A 27,258-nucleotide genomic window follows, 5' to 3' on the forward strand; every position below is an offset into this window, starting at 1 on the left:
AGGTCTCCACGTCGTATGAACATGTTTGAATGTTCCTCTGAACATTTGGTTTTAGAACTATTTTGTTTCTGTAGCTGTGCATTGTTTCTGTGAACAATGAAAAGAAAATATAGGTCAGTAGGATAGTTTTGCTTCTGTTTATTGGCTACAATATCCGGTTTGAAATAACGGTCTGTCTAAACTCGATTCTAGCAATACAATTTAAGCTTCGTGCACTAAATAAAAGCTTATTCAAACTAACAAATGCGATTACTCGGTACTTACCCGCTAAATTCAGTTTCCGCCAAAATTCTTTCTTGTAGAGTTCTCCTGTAGTTTATACTTGCCTGACTATGTCACGGTATTAAAAGGCTGGCAAATCGATTTAGAGTTTAATTCCATAAAACTTTCGTCGTCACTCTGTCGCCTTTCGTGGAGGAGAAGAATTATAAATAAATTTTCGCGCCTTTGTTTTCAACTCGACGCGCCCCGCCACATGCCGCCTAGCTACTGATTGGTTTATTTGTTGCAAGGGTTTTTTGTTGAAACTTCCATTGGTTTCTGGCTTGGTTTCTCGAATTATCGGTGTTTTAAAAACACTTGCATTCAATTTGTATTCAATTCAATTTGTATTCAACTTGTATTCAAACAGTGGGTAGGAAGGAAATTAAATGCAGAGTTTGTGTTTATTTACTTTTAAAGAAAATCATGTTTCACTGGAGTAGTCTGGAATAGCGTGACACTACTGACCCGATATAACCACAAACAAAAACTAGTCTAGTAGTTTATTTATATCACAATTGGTGGAACTGAGACAGTGCGTGTGTCAGCCAGAGGCTGGATTTTTCCCATAAAGTTGTCTATAGTAGGAGTTGTAAGTATATCTTGGGCTTGACAAAGATTTATGTTCTTTTAAAAGGTAATCGTTGTTTCACACTGCCCCCTGCTATATGACAAACTAAAGATATCTCTACAGAAATGTGCTAAACGCGTACTGCGCGCAAGATAACTTAGGGAAAAAACCTTGGCATATTGATGTGACCGGTCACAGAAACAGAAAGCTAGAGGAAAGGAAAAAAGACAGATTCACGGAAAGGAAATGGAGTGCGTTATCACAGTTCAAAATGTGCATTTAAAGTATATAATTATGGATCTATGTTTTTTATAATAGGTGTAACTGGAGAACATATAATCACAGAGTGACATCCTTACAGTAAATATCTAAATCCCACATGTTTAAAATCAAATTCTTCATAGGTCCTAGTGGGACTAAGAAAAGCAGCGGAGCGACTATCATTTGACAGTCATTTGGAATTCTGGATGGATTTCGAAATGTCCCGGCAGACAGCGGTGCGGTTGCATGAAGAGTGCCCCTTTATTGACAACGCAGCCTCGAGGGGGACACAATGGAAATCTTAATTTTTCAGGCTTTTTGCCTCTTGGTGGAGCGCATTTAGCAGGCCGGCGTCGTTCTCTGACGCGAACGTCTTTTGGCAGCATCTGGCGAACTTGATCAATGATAGCATCTCGGCCAGCTCTGGAAAAGAGAAAATCAAATTAAAAATCGGTCAATGGTATCTCGCGGTTAAATATTTAAACTCCTTATAGGATCTGGTTTAGTGAGTGAACAAATGACACCGACACCCTCAGTCTCTTCATCTCTTGAGGAATAAAGAGAAAGGTCTTCCAAAAGTCGGTTGAAATTGGTGGAACTGAGTTACGCTAGGGTCACTTGAACTCACGGGGTGTTTGCCTTTTATCTGATAAAGTAATGTTTTAATATTCTTTCCGTTTAAGGCTATTCAGCTAAAAGGAAATATTATAAAAAGGAACGTCCTGACAGGATTTGGCCATTTACCGGAGGAGAACAGTGTGTTATTCTAATTGCTGGGGTTTGGAGACTTAATTTACGTTCAGTCTCATGTAAACTTACTTAGAAATCTCCGCTGAGCTGTTCTTGCAAATTGTAGGAGGCAGTCGGCAGGATTTTTTACTGAACTCTTGATGATCTTGACTGGAAGTTGTGGTTTTGTTCAGATTGCTTAAAAACCCGACTGCAACATCACGATCTAAAATGGACGGACACAATTGTTAAACTTGATTTGCCCGTGAACATAACGCTATCAAACGCGTTCCAGAAATCATCGCAGAGTGTCATGATCGATCACGAGGTGAGCCTGCGCGACTGTTCCCTCTGTTGTTTCCAGAACCTTCATTCTTACTTACTTAGAAATCTCCACTGAGCTGTTCTTGTGGGGGAGAGCAGTCGGCAGCATTTTTGACATTTTTTTTGCAGCGATAGGCTCTCTAACAGATCTCCAAAATTTAAAAACCCGTATTTGTGTTTTAACCAATCAGAGTAAACATGCTGTCCTTTTAGACCAATCACAAACGAAACCAAAGACCGTCGAGACTGGCTTATTCCAAGAGATGTCGAGAACTGTTTTTACCTCGAGTTCTGATTGGTTCATTCTTCTGTCGTGACCGAGATTAGTTTCACGACAGTAATTACTTCAGATAGAGGGTAATAGTTATGGTGCCCAGTACAGGAAAACGAGCGATTACCTGGTAAGTTCTGAGATTTAAGCCACTGGTGAATGGCCGGTATCGCCTCAGCTTGAATTGTGTTTGCCAAACTCTGAAAAAGGATTCAGAAAAAAAAGGAGCTATCAAATTAAAACAACCGAAGAAAGAAAGTCTATGGAAAGATAATTATTGTGCTGGTAATAAGTACAGTAAATAAGTAAGTATTATGTTATCATTCAAAAATGTGTGGACTAGCTCGTTTATTTTATCAATATGGCTATTGATAACTGACTATTAGTTCATCAACGCCTTACCGTTCCTAAGAATCCGCGGTCTCCAGCGTCTAAACAACTTTCAATAATCATCCTCTCTACAGTTCGCAAGAAAATTTCCAAATTGCATTAGAAATGTCAAGTAAGATAAGTATTATTGCAAGAGGTTATTGTGGGAAAAGCAGAAAAAAGTGTAAATTTTACCATCTACCAGGTGCTTAAATCTTTGCACGGGAAGTTCGTGACTTCGCACGGACACAGAGTAATTTTCGTAAAAAATTCAAATGGAACTGGTTAAACACGAATACGCTTTCAATATCTGTCCACACGTAGTATATTACAGTCCCCCTTTCATTTCCTCACCATTTTATGTCATGTAGAACGATGGAGGACGAAGTTTTCAATTCGCGTACCACAGGTAAAGAGGTTACTGTGTTTAAACTGAAGAAAGGAACCTTTGAAATAGTTCTATCAATACCTACCTTTAGGGGAGGTTTTGGTCACTAAGGAATCATACAGCTTCCCTGCATCTTTTGAGATGCATAACGGTGGCATGATGCACTAAAAGAGCAATATTTTCGTTGATAGAGCAGTTTTCAATTGAGTGTCGTAAAACCAAACTAAATTAAAGTAATTACTCTAGCCAATCACAAAAGACACAGAAAATTCAGTGAACCAATCAAAACTCGAGTGCGAGTGAATCACAATAGACTGTTGTCGATTTATTAAAATTCAGCTTGGCAGTGAGGCCTAGAGGACACAAACAAAGGAAATTCAATGACAATGTTTATTCATTTCTTTTGTTTGTGTCCTCTAGGCCTCACTATCAAGCTGAATTTTAATACATCAAAAGTGGGCTATTGAATTGGTTTTGGATTTACTTCTGATTAGATGAAAAGTGGCGCGAGTTCTTTCTAAGCCAATCGTGTAGCGTAGGTCATGCAAAATTCAATTACTTTTCGACATTCAAATGAAAACTGCTCAATGCATGATCATACACAATACTTTTAGGCAGAGACTGACTAAACTGCTGCCACAAAAAGAGTTATGATTCGGTTACAGAAACAATTTCCCATTTCGTACTCGGGCAGCCCTTTATTACCTAGTAGGAGGGGATCCCTGGCTAACTAAAATTAAGAGAATTGACACCTCCAATAAAATTACGTCACTTACTTTAGGTAGAGAACCGGTTGTTTCTTCGTTGTTTTCGCCTTCAAATTCAGCTCGATGAAGAGGTCTGAGTTCTAACGAAATAATAAAAATAATAATAAAACTTTATTGGGTAAAAAAACGTAATTGCTGGTGACCCAGTGGTTTACTTTGTGGCCCATTAAGTTAAAAGAAAAAGCTAATTTATAAACAAGGGCTCGAAGAAATAAGTTATATCCACCATCAAAAGCTCTGAAATTTTCCATTCCCTTCAACACTTAATCGTTCTTTAATAAGCCACCTCCCCCTTTATTAACTTTCCACTTTTCTCCATCCCTGATGGTAAACCGATAATTTGTTATTAAACACGTTTGAGTTATACCATTGGGGTTGTATTGAAGAGTTAACCGTGTTAAAAAGATTCTTTGAGACCAAAAGAGTCTTACAGATTAACTTAGAGTTTTGCTTTGGCCGAAAAGGAGGCCGTGATAACTAGGGGATGAATTTGACGGGGTGGTTGGAGGGCGTGGTTCTGTTGTATTTACCGTCTTACCTCATCAAAACTGAGTTCTTAAAAAGTAATTACCTCCAGAGAACTTAAAATGAATTTTTACTGGATCAGTTTGTTTTTCTTCTTTGGCGTGAAACGTTTCTTAAATTTAGTGAGTAGTTATACTTCTCTTACTTGGTGAATAACGAGGTGCGCGGTTGCTGATGTACTGACAATTGTTACACTTCTGTAAATCTACGTTACAAAGAAAGAAATAGAAACAAAAACATTGCACTCAACAGGTCGGCCTTCACGGGAAGATAGATGTTTGGTGGCAGAAACTTTCCATTCATTCTACTTGTATATACTTCTTAATTCTACACTGCATCTTTATTTATACTAAATAAATAATAATTAATTTATACTAAAAAAGTAATGGTTAATTTATAATAAATAAGTAATAATTTTAAAAAATTTCCTATAAGAAGTATCGAAGTGCACGGTTGCATACTTACTAAATCTTCCAACATAGTCGTCATAGAATCGTTCTTTTGTTTCCAAATCTGATGAATTCAAAAACACTTTAATAGCCTCGTTACTTTTCGGTCCCAGTATCGGATTCGAAGGAATTCTCCAGTTTAGGAAGTTCTGAGGAAGTCAAGAAGAAAATTAGCATCAATGTCAGCATAATGCCGTCATTTCTCAACACTGTGACAAGCTGTTGAATCCTTTAGTGTGATTCTGGCAAAAGCGAAGGACAAAAAATAGGAATTACGAATGGCAAGACAACGTACAAATTTCCATTTTAAGCATGAAAGATAGTATGCTACTTCCCACTTGCCAACACACGAAGGTCTATACCTGAGATGGGTGCGGTCGATTTCGTCTTGTAACAGAGCAGGGCCTGGGTATTGCTGGCTTTCCTTCTTTTTTAGCAAAGTCTACTGAGTAGGACGTTGTGCCAAAGGAACCAATGGTTTGCTTCCTTGGGATATGCTTGCCTTTACTTTTTTCGCGCAGTGGATAAATGAACTCCGAAGACTCGTGAATCTTTTTGCGTTCTTGGGCCACACCACGTCTTGTATATACTTCTAATGCCGTTGTCATGCTTGTGGTGAAGAGGTTAGTAAATTGGTTTCTTTTCTTTTCTGTTATATGTAGATCGAAAAAGAAAAAAAAAAAAAAAACGAGTTTAACTAAGCGATCTGTATGTATCCATCAACATGTTATTTTATCATCGCGTCATAATCTGATTTACGTCATCACTTCGATTTCTTATTAAGAAATTAACGGTATAATTATCTGCATGAAAACAAAATTGTAATTGCATCAACAACATATATAAATAAATAAAACCAATATGATATGGGCTATTTTAAATTACTTTTCTTTTTATCTTTCAAATACGAATTTAATTTGCGCAGTTTAATTATCGTTCAGCGCGGTATGTAATGAATTCCGTTTTATGGGGTTACCCCAACCTTGACTAAAAACATTTATATTTAGAAAGTTAACTGTTTTTTTCTTTTTCTTTCAGCCATTTGAGCTTTATTAGAAACTCTTTTCAAATCTATGCGTTTCTTGGTGAAATATATGCAAGATTCCTATCTCGCACGACTACAACGTGGCAGCAATAAAAACAAGCCCACAAATGTTGCTCGCCAGCGGTTAACTTCACAACAGTAAACACACGATGGCTGCAGCAAAGATGGCTGCCAACTTTATCGGAGAAAAACTTCGTGAAATCCAACTTTTTTCGGAGGTTTCGGTACGTTACCACATGAAAGAAATATTGGAGTTAACAAGCAATGCATTGACTGTATATTTATGATTCATTTTAGGTTAATCTTGTCATAGGAACTGTGTTCATAGCTGCCGTCATTGTGTCTATCTATTTTATCAAGAAATTTCGAAGGAAAGGTAAATTGCCCTAGGATTTCTACCTTCTCTCGGTTATTAACAGCTTTGTTTCATAGTGAACTTGCTTTGTATACTTTTCCTCTATTTAACTGCAGTTGAGGTCCCAAATGAAGCTCCAGGTTCCCCAAAGCCAAGGTTTCGCAAACGCGACAAGATGATTTTCTGGGGAAGAAAATACTTGCGTAAGGTCAGAACAACTATATCTTACATGTATATCATTAACATACAGATTGATTCAGAGTTCGTCATTAGGGTCCGTGATTATTTATATTGCTGTTTAATTTTGTGCTGTTTGTTTACTATTAGTTGCTTCACTCTGCTGCTCATGTCCCCCAATCTGGTCTCAAAACAAGCTGGCTTTTTAATATTAAACAGATAATTTTACGACGAAAACGAACTCAATGTTTTAAAAGATAAGCTTAATCAGTATTCCTGGGAATGGATTGATGCTTGAATATCTTCATCAAGGGCTCTACATTTTTATTTTGGCATGGCTGCTTACAGGAAGAAGGGTGACGGATATGTACTACATGTACATGTATATGTAAACATTATTTTGTCACTCAGTACCCTGCATGTACATGTATGTCACGTAAAAACAAATGGTTCTCGAAATTTCTATCTCGAGAAAGAGTCATTCCCTTTTTTCCGTACTCTTGTGGTGAGTGAAAAAAATAGGTTTATACAATGTGGGTTGAACAATAAGAGCCTTCATCCAACCCTGGTGACACAGGTGAACTGTACCAAGACTGTTATGAATTTTATAATTGCCTCAATGAGCTTTTAGGTGGAATAAAATTTCACAATACATGCTTCATTTGGTGTGTTTCTCAATTTCGAGATTTAAAATGGAAGAATATCCTTGGCATCCAAAATAAGAATTGAAATTTCTCAGTGGACCTGCCTGTCATGATCATGTAAAATAACTTAGAGCACCTGTCTGGTCAAAATCTATCATGTGACTTTACCTACCTGTGGCAACTCTCAAAATAAATTTACAAAAGGTAATATTGCTGCCAGTTTCTGAAATGATCAAAGAACAATGATGAAACAGCTGAGAGAGTCATTTGATAATGTAAGTTTCTCACGATCAGTTAAGTCACTGGAATGTACTAGCCCAAAAATATTCTCTCTCTCACTAGTATATTTAACTAATTATTAAAAATTTAAATTAAGCATTAATTTGATCCTACCTTCAAATAATATCACTCTCCTGTCAAGCAAGCAAGGGATAGAATCCATTAGCCCGGATACAAGATCCATTAGTCCTGAACTATTGGACAAGGCTTTCTTTACATGCTGATAAATAAATGTACAGAGTCTGTATATAATGGTTTATTTGCATATCATTCCCACACCTCTTCCAGGTAAAACTGCTCTTCAATGTACTGAACTACTGTAGCATTGCATCCAGATGGGAGTAGAAATACTCCTTGTTGCTTGACACTATTTATACCGAGATAAGCTCTGGCGGTATAGACCACTTGGTCCGACACACACTTTACCCTTACATTTACAACATACATGTAGATCAATAGTTTTAGAAACTTACATGTAAGTTAAGCTCTGATAAGTAACAGATGAGTTACTAAATGTATATTAGACTAATGGCCTACAGCATGCCTTGCAACAAGTGGTACATGTATCAACATAATGCAGATCAACTGCCTACAAAATGTTAGTTACATTATGTATCATTTGAATTTGTTGCATATTCTGTATAGTGTAGGTATGTATGTACATGTACTTCAATCATTTGCATTTCATTTGTTACATGTATCATTTCAGGTGAAACAGCTCTCTCAACCACAGGACGAGGGATATAGAAGGTCTATTAGAAAGAAACAGAAAGTCATGTTTAATTTTGGAAAAGAGTAAGTCATACATGTAGTTATAGTCACAGTTCACACAGTTAAGTGATTAGTCTACATGCAAGTGAAGATGTTCCATTTCCATAACAACATTCTTTTATATTTAAGGTCATTCCCCAGTATTGCATTGCGCATCCCTACTGCGCATAATTTCATGTGTGATTAGCGTGCGCATTAAAAAATGGCGGCTTTTTCTTTACAGCTGGACCTCGCGGTAGAGGTAAACCGTCATTTTCTCGCAAACGAGTATGGTGACCTATCATTTTTTTCTGTTGTTTTGAATTGAGTAATAAATTTCCTTGTGTAAAATAAATATGGACCAATTCTCAGTGTAGAACAAAAAGCAATCGTTGGAAACGTGAATTTAGCAAGCAATCGTAACTACAATCATGGTGCTATTATAAGGATTTATATGGGTATAAACAAGGTGTTTTTACTTCTAAACGAACATGGGGACCCCACATTTTTATTTCAAAATTTAAGTTCCTATAATATAAACAATCGATAGGCAAAATTTCACAAAAATCTCAGTGCAGGTTCTATTTCAGTGGAGTGACCTTAATCACTTAATACTTAATATCATTCTTAAAAACCTTGTTACATTTAGATGACAGAGGTCAATATTGTAACTCAATGTAGTGGAAAGGTACATGTTGTGTACATCATGTATAACGAAAATTTGATTCTAAAATAGTTTGGCACAAACAGAAGCAACTTGAGTCATAACACTAGCAGACAAGTAGATTTCATTCACACTTAGTTATTTGCCTAACAATTGATCAATGCTTAACTTAACAGTGTATGTCACACATGAGAGTGTGACACAGTTTTTGTGATATGAACAGCATGGTCAACCACCTACTAATAGTTTCATGTAATAATTAAAAGTCAAATTTGGAAGGGTGGATTGCGGAAACCCCAAATTTAAAGGCCACACTGGATTTTTCCAAATGCCATAATTTGGATTTTTCAAAATTCTCATACTGTAGACCCTTTGTTAGACCTCTATGAACATGTGGTCAAAGTAAGTGAGCCACTGATTAGTATTTGGCTTGTTCTACATTTATAGTTCAAGCAGAGAAGTGCTTTGTGTACTTATATGCTCATCCCACTTCTGACCCTTTTCTATTTTCTATGTTATCTTATTTCATTCTTTTGCTCACTAGATGCACAGTTTTCCCCAAGGGACTTATTTATAGTTCATAAACGTAGACACTGTTGTAACAGCTGAGCTTAAAAGTCTTAATTGTAACTTTGAGTTACAAGTACAAAGTGGACTGAGTAAACATTCAATTTATTAATTTAATTAACAATTTTTTCTTTACCCACTGGTACATGTAAATGGCAATATTAGATGTCAGAAAGTTTTTTCTAATGCAATTTTTTAAGTATGATAACAGTTCAACACACAGAAAAGGACTTCCAAAGCACATAATTATTGTTTATAGATAATTATAAATCCTTGCTGACTCTATTGTACATTTAGATTCAGAAAATCAGCCCTCTGTAGGGAGGGTTTGTTGTAAAAACAACTAGGAATATGGCAAAGTTTTGACACTCTCGTACCAGTTGTAGACAATGTGCCACCTGCTATATCACAAAACAAACTTGCCTTTATGTGCAAAACATAGAAGGTTGATGCAATTAATTATTAATGGTCCATTCACAAGCTGTCTGCAAATACCTGCAAAGCCTCTCAGATTTCTTTCCATGCAGAAATATTGGGTTGCAACACTCTGGAAACAATCTTGTGTTCATTACTTTGTGCTTTACTGCTTGTCAGTTAGAGAATTCTAGAGGTTAACATCTCTCAGCTTAGTGTTATTGTGTTGGTAGTTCATATGAACAGTTCGATTTGATATGATGTAGCCATGTAGACCAGCCAGAAGGCTTTGCATCTGTAAGTCTATGGAATCAATTCCAGATTTCACCTGGGACCTCTTCAGTACTTGCTTGGATTTTAATATTTTGGGAAACTGTGTCACTTGGCCATTTAGGTGAGGAATTGCTGTTGGGTTTAAATAAGAGTGCCTTTTGCCAGGCTGTGGCTAAAGGGGTTTTCTACCTGCTTGAACCAGACTCCAGCTGTATGCATGAACTTCTAGTCCAGCTACCAATTTATATCCACAGTCCTCAGTTTAAATGTACATTATGTAAAGTCTGAAAGGTGAACATTAAATAAATTTACTTTACATAAGTTAGTAACTGGCGCAAATAGTCTATCTTAGAAAGTTTAATTTCTGTTATAACAATTATTCTACTTCCTGTTTTAAGACAATATCTCCATGGATGGTTAAGGGGCTGTATAATGGGTCATGCTGTAAAATTTTCATTGGTGATGTATTAAAACGTTTGTCATTTGATTTGGATGGGGAATTCAGATGTTAATTTAAAAGTTAATATATACTGCATGACTTTACATGCAATAATTGATAAATCAGTTACCTGTTTAAGCTTAGTGCACCCTGACACACACTCTCAGACCAACAGTTATACATGTACATCAGAATGTAGTAGGCTTCCATGCCACATATCTTTCCTGTCAGTGGTGGAAATGAGTGCACAGTCATCAAGAGATATCTGCATTTGAGACTGAGACATGCCTGAGACAAGTCATTTTATATTTATTGTGTTCTTATAACAATATTTAATTGCTTCAGACATTAACACATCCAAGAGGTCACTTGCTATTCCTGTGCTGTTAAGAACATTGAACACATAATGCATATCTTACAATGCCATTGTAAGATACATTGTATGTACATGTATGTGTACCTTAAGTTTAAAGTAAATTGCAAGATAATCATTTACCTGTAGTCTTTTGTCTCAAGGCTTTTAAGATTTGATAACAATGAGCCAGGAAGACAGCTCAAGCAGCCTCCAGCTGCATTCCTTGAAGCTGATGTGGCAGAGGTAATAGTGATATTCATAATCTACAGTAGATTTGTTTTGTCTTTCATTTTTAACATGGAAAATCCAAGTTGAGGCATGGATGCGAGTTTCACTACATCCTTCCTTCCTTCCGTTGATTCCTGTTAGACTTTTTTTGTGATTGAATCTGCTGACCAATGTATAAAGCTTTTGCAGTCATAGCAAAGTTCAAACTATATTCAGTCTGAAGGTGAAACGATTTCCTTACGGAAAGGGAAGAAAAAACAAAAGAAAAAGGAGTTATTACAACATGGTGTATTCGTGTTTGGTCACCCAGCCAAGAAGGAACCCGGCCGAACAGGGTATTCTCATACCATTGTGTTGTGCACTATTTTTTAACAGTGCCAGTGGGCTTTAACTTCAACTTAACCTATGGATTAAAACCTATATTCAGTGGCATCAAAATTGCTACTTTACAGATGATCCATTTTCCAAGTTGAGTGGCTCATAGCCACTTTGATCATAATTCTCCACTGGCATCAAAAGTAAATGGCTTACACTATATCTAGCTTCACTCATTGGTACAGCAAACGCAGACCTACACTAAATTATGGATATTTATATTCAGTAGAAAGATTGTGTAGTAGTTGTACAGTTAGGTTATTAATTACGTACGCATACCAGAAGGCTTGATTGGCTCTTCCCCCTTGATTTAAAGACAACTCAAAATATTACTTGTTTCTTGGCATGTGTTACTGAATAGTCTCTATTCATATATTACATATATTATTCACAAATAACTTTACTATTTGTAGGTTGATGTCAATGAGCCTCGTCTTCCTCCAGAAGTTGTGTACATGCTGAAGAGTGTCAAGTGAGTGTTTAACCTGACTCTAGCTTTAAAAAACAACTCTTATGAGATTGTCCACTGTCCTCTACGTTTCTGATGTGTTTGTCAAGGTCATAGGGGGTGGGGGAGCCTCCCCTGCCCATTCTCCCAAAGCCAGCCAACACCATGTGATCCCTACAGTACATATTTGGAAATGTCCTCAAATTGTACTTGCTATGCATGAAGCCAAGATGACAACTGTTTGAAGTGTGCCCAGACAATCGTAACAATCACAGAAAAACAAGGATGTTAAAGTAATGGTGACAGAATCTAGACTTCATACACGAGGTTATTATCTTGGTTGTAAAATGACTGCTCAATTTCCTGCATGGTACATGTACTTGTAGAATTGTGATAATATGAAGTGCAGTCTTGTGACCAAAGCTTTGGTTTTCTCTTTGCTCTGAAGGGTCTTTGGCCATTTTGAAAAGCCTCTTTTCTTTGAGCTGTGCAAATACATTGAGACGAAGTTTGTTCCAGCCAATGCTCTTCTGTTTAGACCTGGCCAGGTTAGTGTTTCTATACATGTTGATGGGTCTGCCATGTAACGTTTGGTACTACTGGTATTGCATCAGTGATTGAGAAGCAATAGATATTTAGAACATTTGTCAAGCCTGCCCTAGACACGGTCCATCTATCCTAGATTTGACAGCAGGGTTAACTTGGATATTTTTACTAAGCTAAACTAACTAAGCTAACTAAGCGTTGGTTAGTGTTAACTATCAGCTGTCCCCATGTTTATGTTGTGTGCATTTTTGTTTAGAATTTTCCTTTGTCTCAGATGAAGTATTTGAGACAAGAAATACATATAAAACTGATTTGCCCCTCTACCTTCCACTTTTCAACAACTGCCACACTAAAACCCTCGCACACTCTTATTGCCAGTGTGACTCTCCTCACTGTAAACATGAAATCCTTTAAGTAATAATTTTAAAAACTGGCAGATGTATATTCACATTTCAGATTGATGATAGCATCTATGTGGTCCAGAGCGGGAAACTCTGTGTCTCTGTAGTTGAAAAGGTTAGCATTGGGGATACTAAATTATTGCCATAGTCAAGGCTGTTATTACCTTGATTAACCAAGAGTTGCGGTAATTTGTTTAAGGTGATGTGATCTTGGTGAAAGTCGATGAACTGGAGAAAGGCGTTTGTTGTGTTTTCACTATTTTTATCTGCTCTTGTTTTCACTGATCTATCCACTGTTGTTTTCACTTATTTATCTGCTGTTGTTTTCGGTAATTTACCCACTGTTGTTTTCACTCATTTATCCACTGTTGTTTTCACTAATTCATCTGTTACGAAAGTAGCTTTTAACTTTAAACTAAGCACTGGAAAATCATTCTACCAAAAAGCAACAAAGCTTTTTTTCTTGGTAAAACTAGCAAAAAGGGGAAAGAATCTCAATGTTGCTTTTACAGTAGAGTTTTTAAGGATACATCTTCCACGTCATGGACCATTCGTTTTATTAGGGTTACAATGGATCTCAGTCTCTTTTTAACTGCATGTAGCGGGTGCTGATTAATTGTGCGTTTATTGTATTTGTGTGTAACCAGGATGGCACAGAGGTGTGTATGAAGGAAGTACCTACAGGAGAGAGTATCTATAGCGTGCTTACCATATTGGACCTTCTCACAGTAAGTTGTACTGTTTTTTTTGTTTTTTACTTTTTCATCCCACGAAGGTAAACAAGAAAATTGCGTAATACAACGTGTTTAGTCACTATATATATTGATTTTTTTTTCCTTTTTTCATGTAACGTTTTAGGCTTGAATTATACCACGCGTTCATAATTAATTTATTTATCTTGCCAACTCTAGACTTTGGAAAGAGGGTAAGGGTAAAGGTAGCCAGAAAACGCCCCAGTGAAAGTTGTAACCGCGCGTCTCTTGCCTTTCCCACATCGCCCGATTTCCCCGCATCCCCCAAGTCTTTCCCTAGGGAAACTTGCACTCTTTTTCCTAGTTTCATCACTTACTTATCGCGTCTTTTTTAGGGTCACCCAATGGCTTTGCCCCAAATATGCTGTCGGGCAGTTGTTGATACACACGTCTTAAGGTAAGTGAACATCGGTAACACTTGTTTTACGCCGTAACGCGACTAGTACTTTCACTTTCCCCGCACACTCGTGAGCTATCCTCTGCCTTCTTTTAGTATTTGGTATATTTTTATGTGTTTTATGTACTTTGTATTCCAGGTTACCGGGAAAAGCCTTCCAGACAGTTTTTGAACAGCATCCGGATTCTTTGGTCAGAGTCGTTCAGGTTTGTCCCATGAAAAATCTTGCCGTACTTTGTTTAAAACCTAGCCCCTTGTAAAACGTTGTCGTTAACGGAGCAATTACAATGAGGTATTTTTTAGACCATTTGCATTTGCTTGAAGGTTAATTTTTCTTTTCTGCTCATATGTAATTTGAGAACCAAGTAAAAATAGTAGTTGTAGAGCTTTTTCGTTTATGTGTTACGAGAACTGTAAAGCAACATTTTTTCTGTGCTATGCGAGCGCGGAATGTTCATGACCTAGTCACTTCTTTTCATGAATTTATTTATTTTACAGATTATCATGCTTCGTCTTCAGCAAGTTACATTTATGGCGCTTCACAACTTCTTGGGACTCAGTTATGAGCTTATAGCCAGCGTAAGTTTAACTGTTTGTGTTAACGAGTAGCAGTAAAGTACAGCACTTGGACGGCAAACTATATCAACGAGTTAGACTTCACATGTACATATGTGATTTGCTCAAAGTACTTTAAATTGCCACAAGAAGAATAAGTGCAAATATATTAGGAAATTATATGTTATCTTGTGTGCATGCTTAGAGCCCAGCCTCTCGCCGACGACCGTCAATCTATGGCATCACCTCGAGCCCGATAAAAGGCAAGAAACCAGAAGCTGCTGCAGGTACAGAGAGTCAGAAGACAGCAAAGAAGATTCCTTTAGAGGTGGACTCTGGTACGAACAGTGCAGCAAGCAGTAAAACAACAACTCCTGACTCAGCTATTAACATGCCCAAGGATAAAGAGGAGAAAAAAGGTACCTAGATCTACATGTAACTTCTCCTTACAGTATCTATATATTATCAAGCAAACTTGTAAAGAGAGGAAAGAAAACCATTAGCTATTTAACAATTAGAAATCGAGAACGAATAATCTAATTGTTTTAGTAGAATTCTACATGAAATTTACTTTAAATAATGGTTTCCAATTATTTCTCGGTGTATTAATAAACTTTGCGCCTTAGGCAGATCGCTCGTATTGAATTGTCATTTGAAATTGCAGTTGTGTGTGCGCGCATAATTTTTTTCAATAATTCCAATTTTTTTTTTTAGGTCAAGAACTTCTTTTAGTCCTCTCAAGAATATAATTTCCATTTGCATCAAAATGTTCCTCCAAAACTTCACACTAATGGCTGATAGTGTTCGATTACTCAGCCAATCAGATTGCAGCATTTGCATTAGTGTTCAAGTAGAATTCTACTAAATAATTATGTATAGAAGGCCTTTAGTTAGTTTCTCACTTATTGTGCATCATTTTAACTTCAGGAGAACCACGTGGAATCATGGGCAAGGAGAGTAGTAAACCAATTGCCATAAAGAAGGTGCCCTTACATCGGAGCGTTAGCTTCACAGAGCCTGAACACGAACGGAAAGTGGATAAACAAATTGGACGCTGTAAGTCGGCAGCGACGCTGGAAACTATGTGGGGGATTGGGAACGACACCGACAGCCTATCAGGTGAATGTTACGTGTGTATTGTCTTGAGTGTTGAGTGAAAGCTTTAAGGGTTTTTTTTCTGACTATTAAACCGGTTTGACCTTTGTTTACAGATCTATCTGATTTTGACGCAGCCCTTGGCCGGGCACGGATTACCATCCTCCCAGAATCACCCAACCGCTTGGCTACATTTGATCTGGAAGGCAGTGACACAGAAGGCAGTCCCACTTCCCTTAGTGAGGGACGCTTTGACTTCCCGTGCACCCCCGTGAGTGAGGACCTATCCAAACAGTTTCTAACCATGGACCCCGAAGAAGAGGACATGATGATGAAGACGGCGGCAAGTGAGATAGCCAAGAGTCTTGATTTACCGGTACGACCATTGGCTAATCTAATACGGCTATGTTTAAGAAATAGAAAGCATGTACCGCAGGGTGAACCGTGCTTTAGATAACCAGCACGAAGTGTCCCCCTTTCTCCCGTTATGGATCATCGAGTGAAAAGTTGAAACTTCGAGAAAAACTGTATTGACCAGACGAAAACTGGAGGCTAGAGAATTGAGAAAGGAAGTCTTTCTTTTTCATGTACCTGTTGGTGTTCCACTCACCTTTTTATCGCGAGTCTTTCGCGTTTTGCGTTGCCCTATCCCTGGAGAAGTAATAGTTTAAAACGAAGAAAAAATCATTCAGTGAAACAAGCATACTCAAAAACGAGAATCAAACGCTTTTCCACCATTGGTGATTGAGACACGTAATCGCTGGAGCTATGTAATCGCTACTGTGTAGGTCTTTTAATTTGATTGAAAACAAGTATTGGTATCCGAATTGTGTGTGATTTATTTACAGGATTCTTCACTGTTGGAAGGCATTCTTTCCATAGCAAGTATTCCTTCAGGCACTGTCCTTATCAAGCAAGGCGATGCGGTAAGGGAAACAAGACAGTGAGGACACTCAAACCACGAACGCGTGACATTTTTATGTGCATTTGTTTCATGACTGCGCAATGAAAGGGAAAAAAGATACCCTTTTGTTTGCGTGAAGAGGCGTCATTGGATAATCATAAAAAAGACAAAAAAAACAAAGATAAATGTTCATGGTTCCGTTCGACTGTCCTCGCTCTAATAGTTTGATTATTGACTCTCTTTTTAGATACACTGCATTACGCATCCTTGCTGCGCTTAATTTCTCTTATCAGTGGCAAGTTATGAAGAACTACATCTTACGACTTGTTTAGAGTCAACATAACTTCCTGCTTGAAATTTCGTAAAAATCTGCAGTGACCCTAGAACTCTGATAAGAATTATCATTATATATCAACAGTTAATATACGCTCTAACAAAGTGTCCTCGATTTCTTATTGGCAGGATTGTAGTTTGTATTTTGTTGTGACCGGCTGTCTGGAAGTAACACAGAAAAGTCTCAGCGATGACCAAGAGGTACTTTTCACAATCTTATCAAGTTATGAAAACTCTTAAGTCAAGTCCAATAAATAGTTTCAACAGACTCTTACTTGAGAGAAACAATGTCCCATAGTCCCATTGTGCCGGTTTATAAGCTCGTAAATCATGACACGTACCCGGACTTAGGGCGCCCAATGTTTGGAACAGCTTACGCCGGTGATGTCCTCAGAGCGTCATCGCTGATATCCCTCACAACCTCTTCGCAAGCCTCCAACGCAGACTCTCTTACGACTTGTGTAAGATAAAAGTATTTTGGGTAGCCAGCAACCCTATCATTTTTGCCTTGGTATGACATTGTAAATGTTTCTTCTCTTCTAACTCTGGGGTGAAATAAAGTTGTTACTTTTTTTAATTGCATGACGAATAACATTATTAGCTGGATTAGAATAATATTATAAGCTGTAATTACTATAGTCCTCATTTATTCACGTTCGTATTTTGAACGAGTTCTTAGCTCCTCGACGAAATGTGTTAAAATAAATAAATGATTGATTGATTTATTGCTTGACGCAAACATTTCTGCCTACGAAGCTCCCTCCTTTCCACGCGAGAAAGTCACGTGAGAATCAACGCAGTCCAATCAATTTTTAATTTTACGATAACTGCAGAAATTCTCGCGCGCTCATTGGCTAATTTTTATTGTCAATAAGCGGACAGACACAGGAATTTATAATTTATGCGATGCGTCAACGAGCGAGAGCGGACAATTTGACAATTTGTTATCGTAAAAAACGAATTGAAGTCTGTTTTTAATGCTTCTGTCCTGTTATTGACAATGAATTTCGTCATAACAGTGTCAAAGTAGTCTGCGGATCCACCCGGCTATCGCCTCGTGGATCCACAGCTACTTTGACAATGTTATGACGAAATTCAGGATCAATAACAGGACAGACGCATGAAAAACTGACGTCAATTTGTTAAACTGATAGCGACTCATCCGTGTTTGTTTTTGTTCCACAGTACCACTTGTACACAGCCCTCCCTGGTGAGTTTGTTGGCGTGTTGGCGGTGGTCACTGGAGAACCTTCATTCTTCAATGTCAAGGCAACAAAACAGTGTCACGTGGTCATCATTAGCAAAGCTAACTTTTACAAGTAGGTATATCTTATCAAAGAACACTCGGCCTCGTGGAGTGCCTAATGGTTACAGTATACAGTGACTGTATTTATAGTTGAAAGACGCGTAAAGCAGGTGTATGAATCGCTACAAACGAGTAATGCGTCGAGATAAATCCAGAATGTACGAAATAGAAGAAACTATTCTTGTAACTACCCCTTACTAACCGAGTTCGAGGTCCGTACTGCAAGTTACGGACCGAGTTTTTCCCCCTTCGATTTATGGCCCAAGAGCGAGGCGCGGGCCATTAATTGAATGGGGAAAAACGAGGATCCGTAAGTTACAGCACAAACCGAGAAGACGAAGTCAGTAAGATATTTATTATATCTCGACGGAGTGTCTGACGGGTTCGGGAACGATTTCTATTCACGCGGAACGGCTTCAAATTTCTGACGCACCTCGAAAGCAAAACGGGTCAATTTGAAATCGTTGTTCAGTCTTTAGTACGTTTTAATACACAAATTAAAGTAAAAGAAATTTTTTAAACTTTTACTTGCTATAAGAGTTTAGAACACTTGGCGATAAATCACGAAGCATTTTGGCAACAAATGCAGCTTTAAATTTTAGCGGGCGGTACAGTAGCAATACGGCACACTGAATACGCTGGTTAATTACAGCGCGCGTAGTAATTGAGAGATATAATGAAAAAGGCATCTTGTTATAAACTTTTCGTTAAGATTAAGTCTATAATTTTTATACTGAAAAAAACAATGAGCTCCGCCTAGGTACGTAGCCTGACCATTCTCACGCCCAGCTAGATGTCAGTCAACGAGCAAATAGCTGACAAGCAGCCTACGCCAATGTTTTCGTTAAATATTAACAATTCATATCTTACATCCGTCAATGTTATCTTTTGGTTCAGAAGATGAAGTCAGTAAGATATTTATTATATCTTTACGGTGTGTCTGACGGGTTCGGGAACGATTTCTATTCACGCGGAACGGCTTCAAATTTCCGACTCACCTCGAAAGCAAAATTACTGATTAAAAAAGAAGGTTCACTTTAAATTTCACAGGAGACTTTAATTTTAAACTGTGTACTTCTAATTAACTACGACGCTTTCTGCGTGTAAATGAATCTGAGCAACAGGATGTGCACGTACATCCGGAATTAGTTATGTCCTTAGCAGATTTATAGCAAAATCAATTTGTGGAACGTCCAGTCCCTCAGTGCCACAGTTTAATTTCCCGAGGTTTAGAGTTTCGTCCACTGTTTGCCGATGGTCTGCGATAACAGCAACATCTTTCTAATTGTGGAAATTTGTCATATGATTTACAACGTTATAAGAAAAGGTTTTGTAATGCTCAAGCAAGTAAAAGTTAACGATAAAAGCGAATGACGCTTCGACAACAACGTAAAACCTAGAACCAACAACGTACAACGTAGAACCGAAAACACCTTAAACAAGTAAGCTCTAATTTTAGCAGAATATGAGAATGTTTTTAGCGGTTTTACCAATTCTACTCACTGATTTGAATAACAAACAGAAAACATATGGTTTTGTTCATGCAATTAAAACCATTTAATTTAGATGGTAATTTTGACGCACTCAAGTATCGCAATTCTATTATGATCGGGGCTTTGTATTTTTTTTTCTTTTGTTAAAATTAGAAAGAATCTTGGAAAGTGAAATCAACGTATCAATTCAAATAACTAAGTTCCACTTTTTGCTTAATATTAATGTTGTTGCCTCAGAATTGTTTGCTGTGCCGTTTGGCAAATGAACGTTAGTGAGTTAATCGCCATAAAGGATTAAGAGTATAAAATATACAATTTTGATTTGTTCTGTGGCTTCTTTTTATACTTGCTGTTATTTGGCGTTAGATCGAGAGCTATTCACTGAGTTTCAAAGCATCTGGTTCGAAAAACGCGATTCATTTCCGCCCTGAAGTCTCTGTTTCGCAGTGAATATAACCAGGGATTGATTCCGGATGAAGAGAACGCTACCAGCTCGACCCAAAGCCAAACCACACGCATATTTTTGCATTGATCGCTCGTTGTCAAATGGATAAACGATGTAGTCAGGGTAGGAAGCCAGGAGATAAAGAACAGTGCTACAACCAAACCCACCGTCTTAGTAGCTTTTCGGTTTCGTAGTCCTTCACTTACAAGCGTATCGCTACGCGGAACATCTTGCCTTGCAATTGTCTTGGATTGTCTTCTCACGATCACAGAGATACGAGAGTAGCAAAACATAATCAGGATCATCGGTAAAAGGATGGTTATTATCGTCACGCAAATCCAGAGCTTTGGCAGGTTGGCGGGGTTTGTAACCAAGATCCGAGAGAATCCAAAGGAAAGAGACGCTATCCAAACAAATGCTATTGCGATGTAGCACCGTTTTTCGGTAACCATCTGATGGTACAACAGAGCAAACCGTATGGCGATGTACCTATCCAAGCTCACGACGCACAAGCTAAATGTCGTGGTTACACTCGTTTGAATCCAGAGTGCGTCGATGGCAATCTTAAACGGGTGGTTGTACGGGTGAGGTGTCAAGACACACCGTGCGATCCATACCGGATCTATTATCAAACCCACTAGAAGATCAGCCAGAGCTAACGAGCTCAATAGCAGGTTTGATAAAGTTCTGACGTTGCGGGCTTTGTAGATGACCCAAAGAAAAACTGCGTTTCCAAGGAGGGATGGTAGCGCGATAATACCGTACAGCAAGGCTAGAATAACTGATGCTGGGAAAGCCAACTCACCACTGCAGTTATTCGCCATCGTTCAAGTTTACTTTGAGTTTTGACTGTTAATTTATTATTTACTCAATGACGAGCGTTTCGATGATGTCTGTTGTCACCTGTCAGATGTCCCAAAGGATCGTGGGAGTTAGAGAGCTTTAGCATTTTGTATGTCATTACAGCTTGAAGTTTCCGTCGACTGACTCGCTGCGCAAAAAAAGTTCTTCAAACGACAGAAGTTTGGGGCAACTCCTTTTGCTACCTTGAGCTCTGAAATCCAAAACAACAACAAAAAAGACACTCTATTTACCTTAATCAGTCATTGAAAAAGGAGAACCAACAAACAAATAGCATCACAAGGAAGAAGAGGAACTTTTAAACGTCAGTCAGTTGCGTCACGTCAGTTATCATGTTCTAGTCGATAATGTAAATGTATCTCTGTGTCACATTAACACAGCTGTCTCGTCAGATGTCTAAACGCAGGCTAGCAGCTGCTCTTAGACTACGTTTCCCAGTATAAATCCTCCAAGTTTCCAAGCAGGAAAAGTGCCGCACGTTCTCACATTTTAAGTTTCAAGTTAGAATCCTTACGGATGAACTTTTACCATGATTTTTGCATTTTTGGTGCTCCAGCTTGTTGTCTTGAGGATAAGAAGGTCACTAGATAGATCCATTAGATCCATTAGACTCTACTAGATTTTCAGGCATATCCACGGCAGTTACAAGGACGCCTGATCCTTGAATACAAAAATAGAATTTGCATTTTACGCCCGAATCTGAAATGTAGGAGGCGTCGTCCATCTTATAGTGGAACGTTTTGTTTTAATTTTTGTAGGTTCCTATTCCAAAATTCTTATCAAAGTTAACGTGAAAAAACATTCTGCATCTAATATATTTTTAAAGAAAAACAGAAAGTAATACTCTCAACTAAAGATCAAAACACCAACAATGCAAGTTCACTGTGGTTTTTAATGCTTTGTTTTTTGCATCTGTCGGTGGACAAGAAATATTGCCTTTGTTCACTATAAAGTCTTTGAAGAAACGTAGAAAAAAGTATTGTTTGATTCTTCTGATTGTCAAGTAAAAGTGTTCTGCAATTCGCAATTATTTTCGTTACATTTAAACTCTGGAAGTAATATATCAAACATGAAAGACGTGTTTAACCATACTTCCAAACACCGAGAAGAGAGTTGACGACGTGTAGCAGAATATTTTTGGCTAATTTCGAGGTGTTTTGAGTGTCTTGAGTGCTTGATATATCTTCTCAATAGAAACTAAAACTAAGGAGTAAAGGGAGTAATAAAAACGTAAAAATCTAAGCCAATTAAGAGCAGCTATCATGATTATGGTCATGACTTCCTTCGTTTGAACTTGGTGAATCATTGGTGAGTTTGAGAAGTATAACTGATTTAACTCAGACTCACATGCACATAAATATATTCGTCATTTAAGTCAATCTAGATATCGATTAGTTCACATTGATTTTGGTTTTCCTTAAGTAAATGTAAATTGTTTTCCATTAAAGCATGGCCAGTGATTAAGAGGCAAAGTTGAATCAGAGATCAATTCTTAATCCGATTCTTCTGGTGTGATGGTCTTGATGAACACGTGAAGGGAGTGTTGCGTCGGCACAATTATGTTTCTCTTTAAAGGTGCAATTGAAGGGACGTATACCTTACCAAATTTTTTGTTATTTTCAGAGCACACTTAAATTAAGCGTTAACGTCTGCAGAACCTTTTTTAAATGTCTGAATCTGAGGATAATTGTGTTGCTACAAGGTTTTCTCCCAGACGTAGATCACAGCTGTTTTACTTTTTGAATTACTAATAAAAAAAGAAGGTTCACTTTGAATTTCACAGGAGACTTTAATTTTAAACCGTGTACGTTTAATTAACTACGACGCTTTCTGCGTGTAAATGAATCTGAGTGACAGGAAGTGCATGTACTTCCGGAATTAGTTATGTCCTTAGGTTTAGAGTTTCGTTGACTGTTTGCCGTTGGTGTGCGATGATACCAACATCTTTTTTATCGTGGAAATTTGTCATATGATTTACTTAACAAATAAAGAAGCCTAAGCCGTGTATTACACTGTGGTAAAACACGACGGACGTTTGAGAACACGAGGGAAATGTAGAAAACACGAGCCGCAGGCAATGTCCGGAGTGTTTTATCCCAGTGTAATACACGGCTTAGGTTTCTTCATTTACTTTATGACAGATTTGTTTCGCGCAAAACAATAAAACACGCTTTTTCTATGTTTTATACTCTGTTAGAGAACAGTACTAAGAAAATACGCGCGCTGATTGGTTAAAAATCGTGTTCCTATAACTCGATGGAAACACAGAACTAGCACGAGCTGTCGCCGTAATGATGAAGCGGGCAAAGAGAATTTACATTTTGATAATCAAAGTTAACAAGTTGTTTTCCTTTTTTTCGCCGCGCTGTTTTCTAAAAGAAATAGAAAACATGTTCTCCGTGTTTCTATCGAGTTTTAATATAAATTTACCAGCGTTCTATCACGAATGCTGTCCTCTGATTGCCTACGCTACTCACGTCCTATTTAAACAATAGAGTGTTTCTGTGGAGGAACTATCGGCTGATAGTTGCCCCGCGGAAATTGGATGTTCTTAAAACAAATATTTGCCCGAGAAGCGAAGCTTCGAGGGCAAATATGCTAGTTTTAAGAACTTCAAATTTCCAAGGAGCAACTATCAGAGGGATAGTTCCGAGACAAAAACACTCTATTGTCTTTATTGTTCACCACTAAGTTTTCTTCCGCGCGCTAGTTCAAAAATCATATTGAATTATTTTCAACTTTTTTAGATGAAAGCCGTGAAAGCCAAATGTAAAATCTGAAAAAGAAAACAAGCAAAAACCCTCCTAATACAAATTTAATTGTTTATTTTCTATAAGCCCGCTTGTTTACAGAAATATTTTCACGGACGAGCACTATCCATCCGGGTATTTTCCTCTGAGGGGCACTATGGGACTGATAGTGTCTCTCCGCGGATGAACACTATCGCGCTACGTGATCAATTTAAACCAATAAGAATCGAAAAAAAATTGTGGTGAACTCGAGAAAGGTGTGGAAACACTCGCCTGCGGCTTGTGTTCCCACAGCATTTCTCGTTCTCCCAAACTTCCACTCGTGTTTCTATAACTCGATAGAAACACGGTACTTGTTTTCTATTTCTTAAATAAAGCATGGGTTTTTGAGCAAGCAGAGCGTGCGCAGTCCTTTCTATATGATTTAACATTTATTCGCCGAAGGCGAGGTGATCATGGGTGAATATTCACCGAGACGAAGTCAAGGTGAATATTCAACGATGTTCACCGAGCCTGAGGCGAATAATTGTTTTAGTATAATTTTCAGAGGTAAAACACAGAATAACGACTAAAACAGACTGTTCGTTTGCACACACGCATGCAGCCGTAGTTTTAATAATAAGCTTACATCTTACATCGATTGTGAATCAAATTACACATCGAGTTTGGCAGTAAAACAAACAAGCGAAACGCTACGAAAAAAAAAATTCATCCCGTACCTTTGTTTTATCGTTGTTCACCTCATTCACAGCTGTCATCGTCAAAAAATAGTAGCTTTAGTTTGAAGGAAAAAAAATTTCGGTTAATCGATCTGACCTGCTGGCGATCAACGTAATCACCGGGTTTGCGATTCTTAAATTCCTTGAATACGAGTTCTTGAAAGGATTTTTGGTCCAACGGTGACAGCAGTCATTTTGAAAATTCTCTATCCCTCCAAATATCCTGGACTTGGAGTGATGTCTTTGGAATAAAAAAAATTTGATTCAGCAACTGTTAGCCATGTTTACTTGCCGAGATGGCAAAGGTGGCGAGCTTAGTAACCAGGCCTCAAAAGTGTTATATTCACCGCCTGGTGCGGTGAATGTAGCGTCATATAAGGAATCGCTCGACCAATCAGATTGCTGGACACTCTTTGTTCAGCTCTGAAATTATACTAAAAAAAGTTATAAGCAAAGGTTTTGTAATGCACAAGCAAATAAAACATAACGATAAAAGCGAATGACGTTTCGACAACAACGTACAACGTAGAACCGAAAACACCTTAAACAACCCCTAATTTTAGCAGAATATGAGAATGACCTTAGCAGTTTTACCAAATCTACTCACTGATTTGAGTAACAAACAGAAAACATATGGTTTTGTTCATGCAATGTAACCATTTAATTTAGATGGTAATTTTGACGCACGCAAGTATCGCAGTTCTATTATGATCGGGGTTTTGTATTTTTTTTTTCTTTTGTTAAAATTAGAAAGAATCTTGGAAAGTGAAATCAACGCATCGATTTAAATAACTAAGTTCTACTTTTTGCTTAATATTTGTTGCTTAAAAATTGTTTGCTGTGGCGTTTGGCAAATGAACGTTAGTGAGTTAATCAACATAAAGGATCAAGAGTATAAAATATACAATTTTGATTTGTTCTGTGGCTTCTTTTTATACTTGCTGGTATTTGGCGTTAAATCGAGAGATATTTACTGAATTTTAAAGCATCTGTTTCGAAAAACGCGATTCATTTCCGCCCTGAAGTCTCTGTTTCGCAGTGAATATAACCAGGGATTGATTCCGGATGAAGAGAACGCTACCAGCTCGACCCAAAGCCAAACCACACGCATATTTTTGCATTGACCGCTCGTTGTCAAATGGATAAACGATGTAGTCAGGGTAGGAAGCCAGGAGATAAAGAACAGTGCTACAACCAAACCCACCGTCTTAGTAGCTTTTCGGTTTCGTAGTCCTTCACTTACAAGCGTATCGCTACGCTGAACATCTTGCCTCGCAATTGCCTTGGATTGTCTTCTCGCGATCACAGAGATGTGGGAGTAGCAAAACATAATCAGGATCATCGGTAAAAGGATGGTTATTATCGTCACACACATCCAGAGCTTTGGTAGGTTGGCGGGGTTTGTAACCAAGATCCGCGAGAATCCAAAGGAAAGAGACGCTATCCAAACAAATGCTATTGCGATGTAGCACCGTTTTTCGGTAACCATCTGATGGTACAAAAGACCAGACCCAACGGCGATGTACCTATCCAAGCTCACGACGCACAAGCTAAATGTCGTGGTTACACTCGTTTGAATCCAGAGCGCGTCGATGGCAATCTTAAACGGGTGGTTGTACGGGTGAGGTGTCAAGACACACCGTGCGATCCATAATGGAACGATTATCAAACCCACTAGAAGATCAGCCAGAGCTAACGAGCTCAACAGCAGGTTTGATAAAGTTCTGACGTTGCGGGCTTTGTAGATGACCCAAAGAAAAACTGCGTTTCCAAGGAGGGATGGTAGCGCGATAATACCGTACAGCAAGGCTAGAATAACTGATGCTGGGAAAGCCAACTCACCACTGCAGTTATTCGCCATCGTTCAAGTTTACTTTGAGTTTTGACTGTTAATTTATTATTTACTCAATGACGAGCGTTTCGATGATGTCTGTTGTCACCTGTCAGATGTCCCAAAGGATCGTGGGAGTTAGAGAGCTTTAGCATTTCGTATGTCATTACCACTTGAAGTTTCCGTCGACTGACTCGCTGCGCAAAAAAAGTTCTTCAAACGACAGAAGTTTGGGGTAACTCCTTTTGCTACCTTGAGCTCTGAAATCCAAAACAACAACAAAAAAAGACGCTCTATTTACCTTAATCAGTCATTGAAAAAGGAGAACCAACAAACAAATAGCATCACAAGGAAGAAGAACTTTTAAACGTCAGTCAGTTGCGTCACGTCAGTTATCGTGTTCTAGTCGATAACGTAAATGTATCTCTGTGTCACATTAACACAGCTGTCTCGTCAGATGTCTAAACGCAGGCTAGCAGCTGCTCTTAGACTACGTTTCCCAGTATAAATCCTCTAAGTTTCCAAGCAGGAAAAGTGCCGCGCGTTCTCACATTTTAAATTTCAAGTTAGAATCCTTACGGATTAACTTTTACCACGATTTTTGCATTTTTGGTACTCCAGCTTGTTGTCTTGAGGATAAGAAGGTCACTTGATAGATCCATTAGATCCATTAGACTCTATTAGATTTTCAGGCATATCCACGGCAGTTACAAGGACGCTTGATCCTTGAATACAAAAGTAGAATTTGCATTTTACGCCCGAATCTGAAATGTAGGAGGCGTCGTCCATCTTATAGTGGAACGTTTTGTTTTAATTTTTGTAGGTTCCTATTCCAAAATTCTTATCAAAGTTAACGTGAAAAAACATTCTGCATCTAATATATTTTTAAAGAAAAACAGAAAGTAATACTCTCAACTAAAGATCAAAACACCAACAATGCAA

At 38.0% G+C, this 27,258-nt stretch overlaps 5 protein-coding genes across 5 annotated transcripts in view; 1 reads left to right on the forward strand and 4 right to left on the reverse strand.

The window, feature by feature from the left end:
- Positions 1–27,258, reverse strand: part of LOC110059432 (uncharacterized) — a 439,844-nt gene that overhangs the window by 203,721 nt on the left and 208,865 nt on the right. The window lies entirely within an intron of this gene.
- Positions 804–5,622, reverse strand: LOC110059439 (uncharacterized). Its single transcript, XM_089275309.1, has 9 exons — positions 5,278–5,622; positions 4,932–5,064; positions 4,612–4,671; positions 3,951–4,021; positions 3,260–3,338; positions 2,820–2,875; positions 2,545–2,617; positions 1,913–2,048; positions 804–1,516 (listed from the first exon to the last, which is right to left on the reverse strand). The coding sequence occupies exons 1-9, from the start codon at positions 5,521–5,523 to the stop codon at positions 1,273–1,275; spliced, it is 1,098 nt and encodes a 365-aa protein (XP_089131435.1). The 5' UTR covers positions 5,524–5,622; the 3' UTR covers positions 804–1,272.
- Positions 6,058–27,258, forward strand: part of LOC110059438 (patatin-like phospholipase domain-containing protein 7) — a 46,934-nt gene continuing 25,733 nt past the window's right edge. Inside the window, exons 1-18 of the mRNA XM_089275503.1 lie at positions 6,058–6,184; positions 6,258–6,336; positions 6,432–6,523; positions 8,125–8,210; positions 11,039–11,120; positions 11,894–11,952; positions 12,377–12,476; positions 12,931–12,990; positions 13,523–13,603; positions 13,963–14,024; positions 14,164–14,230; positions 14,523–14,603; positions 14,785–14,998; positions 15,507–15,698; positions 15,791–16,050; positions 16,523–16,600; positions 17,041–17,112; positions 18,097–18,230. Coding sequence (XP_089131629.1) covers positions 6,110–6,184; positions 6,258–6,336; positions 6,432–6,523; positions 8,125–8,210; positions 11,039–11,120; positions 11,894–11,952; positions 12,377–12,476; positions 12,931–12,990; positions 13,523–13,603; positions 13,963–14,024; positions 14,164–14,230; positions 14,523–14,603; positions 14,785–14,998; positions 15,507–15,698; positions 15,791–16,050; positions 16,523–16,600; positions 17,041–17,112; positions 18,097–18,230 — 1,874 coding nt within the window. The 5' untranslated portion in view covers positions 6,058–6,109. The remainder of the gene's footprint in view (positions 6,185–6,257; positions 6,337–6,431; positions 6,524–8,124; positions 8,211–11,038; positions 11,121–11,893; positions 11,953–12,376; positions 12,477–12,930; positions 12,991–13,522; positions 13,604–13,962; positions 14,025–14,163; positions 14,231–14,522; positions 14,604–14,784; positions 14,999–15,506; positions 15,699–15,790; positions 16,051–16,522; positions 16,601–17,040; positions 17,113–18,096; positions 18,231–27,258) is intronic.
- Positions 19,792–21,289, reverse strand: LOC149102468 (5-hydroxytryptamine receptor 1B-like). The gene has a single exon (XM_089275515.1). The coding sequence runs from the start codon at positions 20,977–20,979 to the stop codon at positions 20,089–20,091; it is 891 nt and encodes a 296-aa protein (XP_089131641.1). The 5' UTR covers positions 20,980–21,289; the 3' UTR covers positions 19,792–20,088.
- LOC149102469 (5-hydroxytryptamine receptor 1B-like) lies at positions 25,203–26,508 on the reverse strand. Its single transcript, XM_089275516.1, has one exon. It carries the CDS (start codon positions 26,344–26,346, stop codon positions 25,456–25,458), a length of 891 nt encoding a protein of 296 aa, XP_089131642.1. The 5' UTR covers positions 26,347–26,508; the 3' UTR covers positions 25,203–25,455.

Source organism: Orbicella faveolata, unplaced genomic scaffold (genome assembly GCF_042242905.1).
Source record: "Orbicella faveolata isolate gen_17 unplaced genomic scaffold, um_ofav_v1 contig_36, whole genome shotgun sequence".
Lineage (NCBI taxonomy): Eukaryota > Metazoa > Cnidaria > Anthozoa > Scleractinia > Merulinidae > Orbicella > Orbicella faveolata.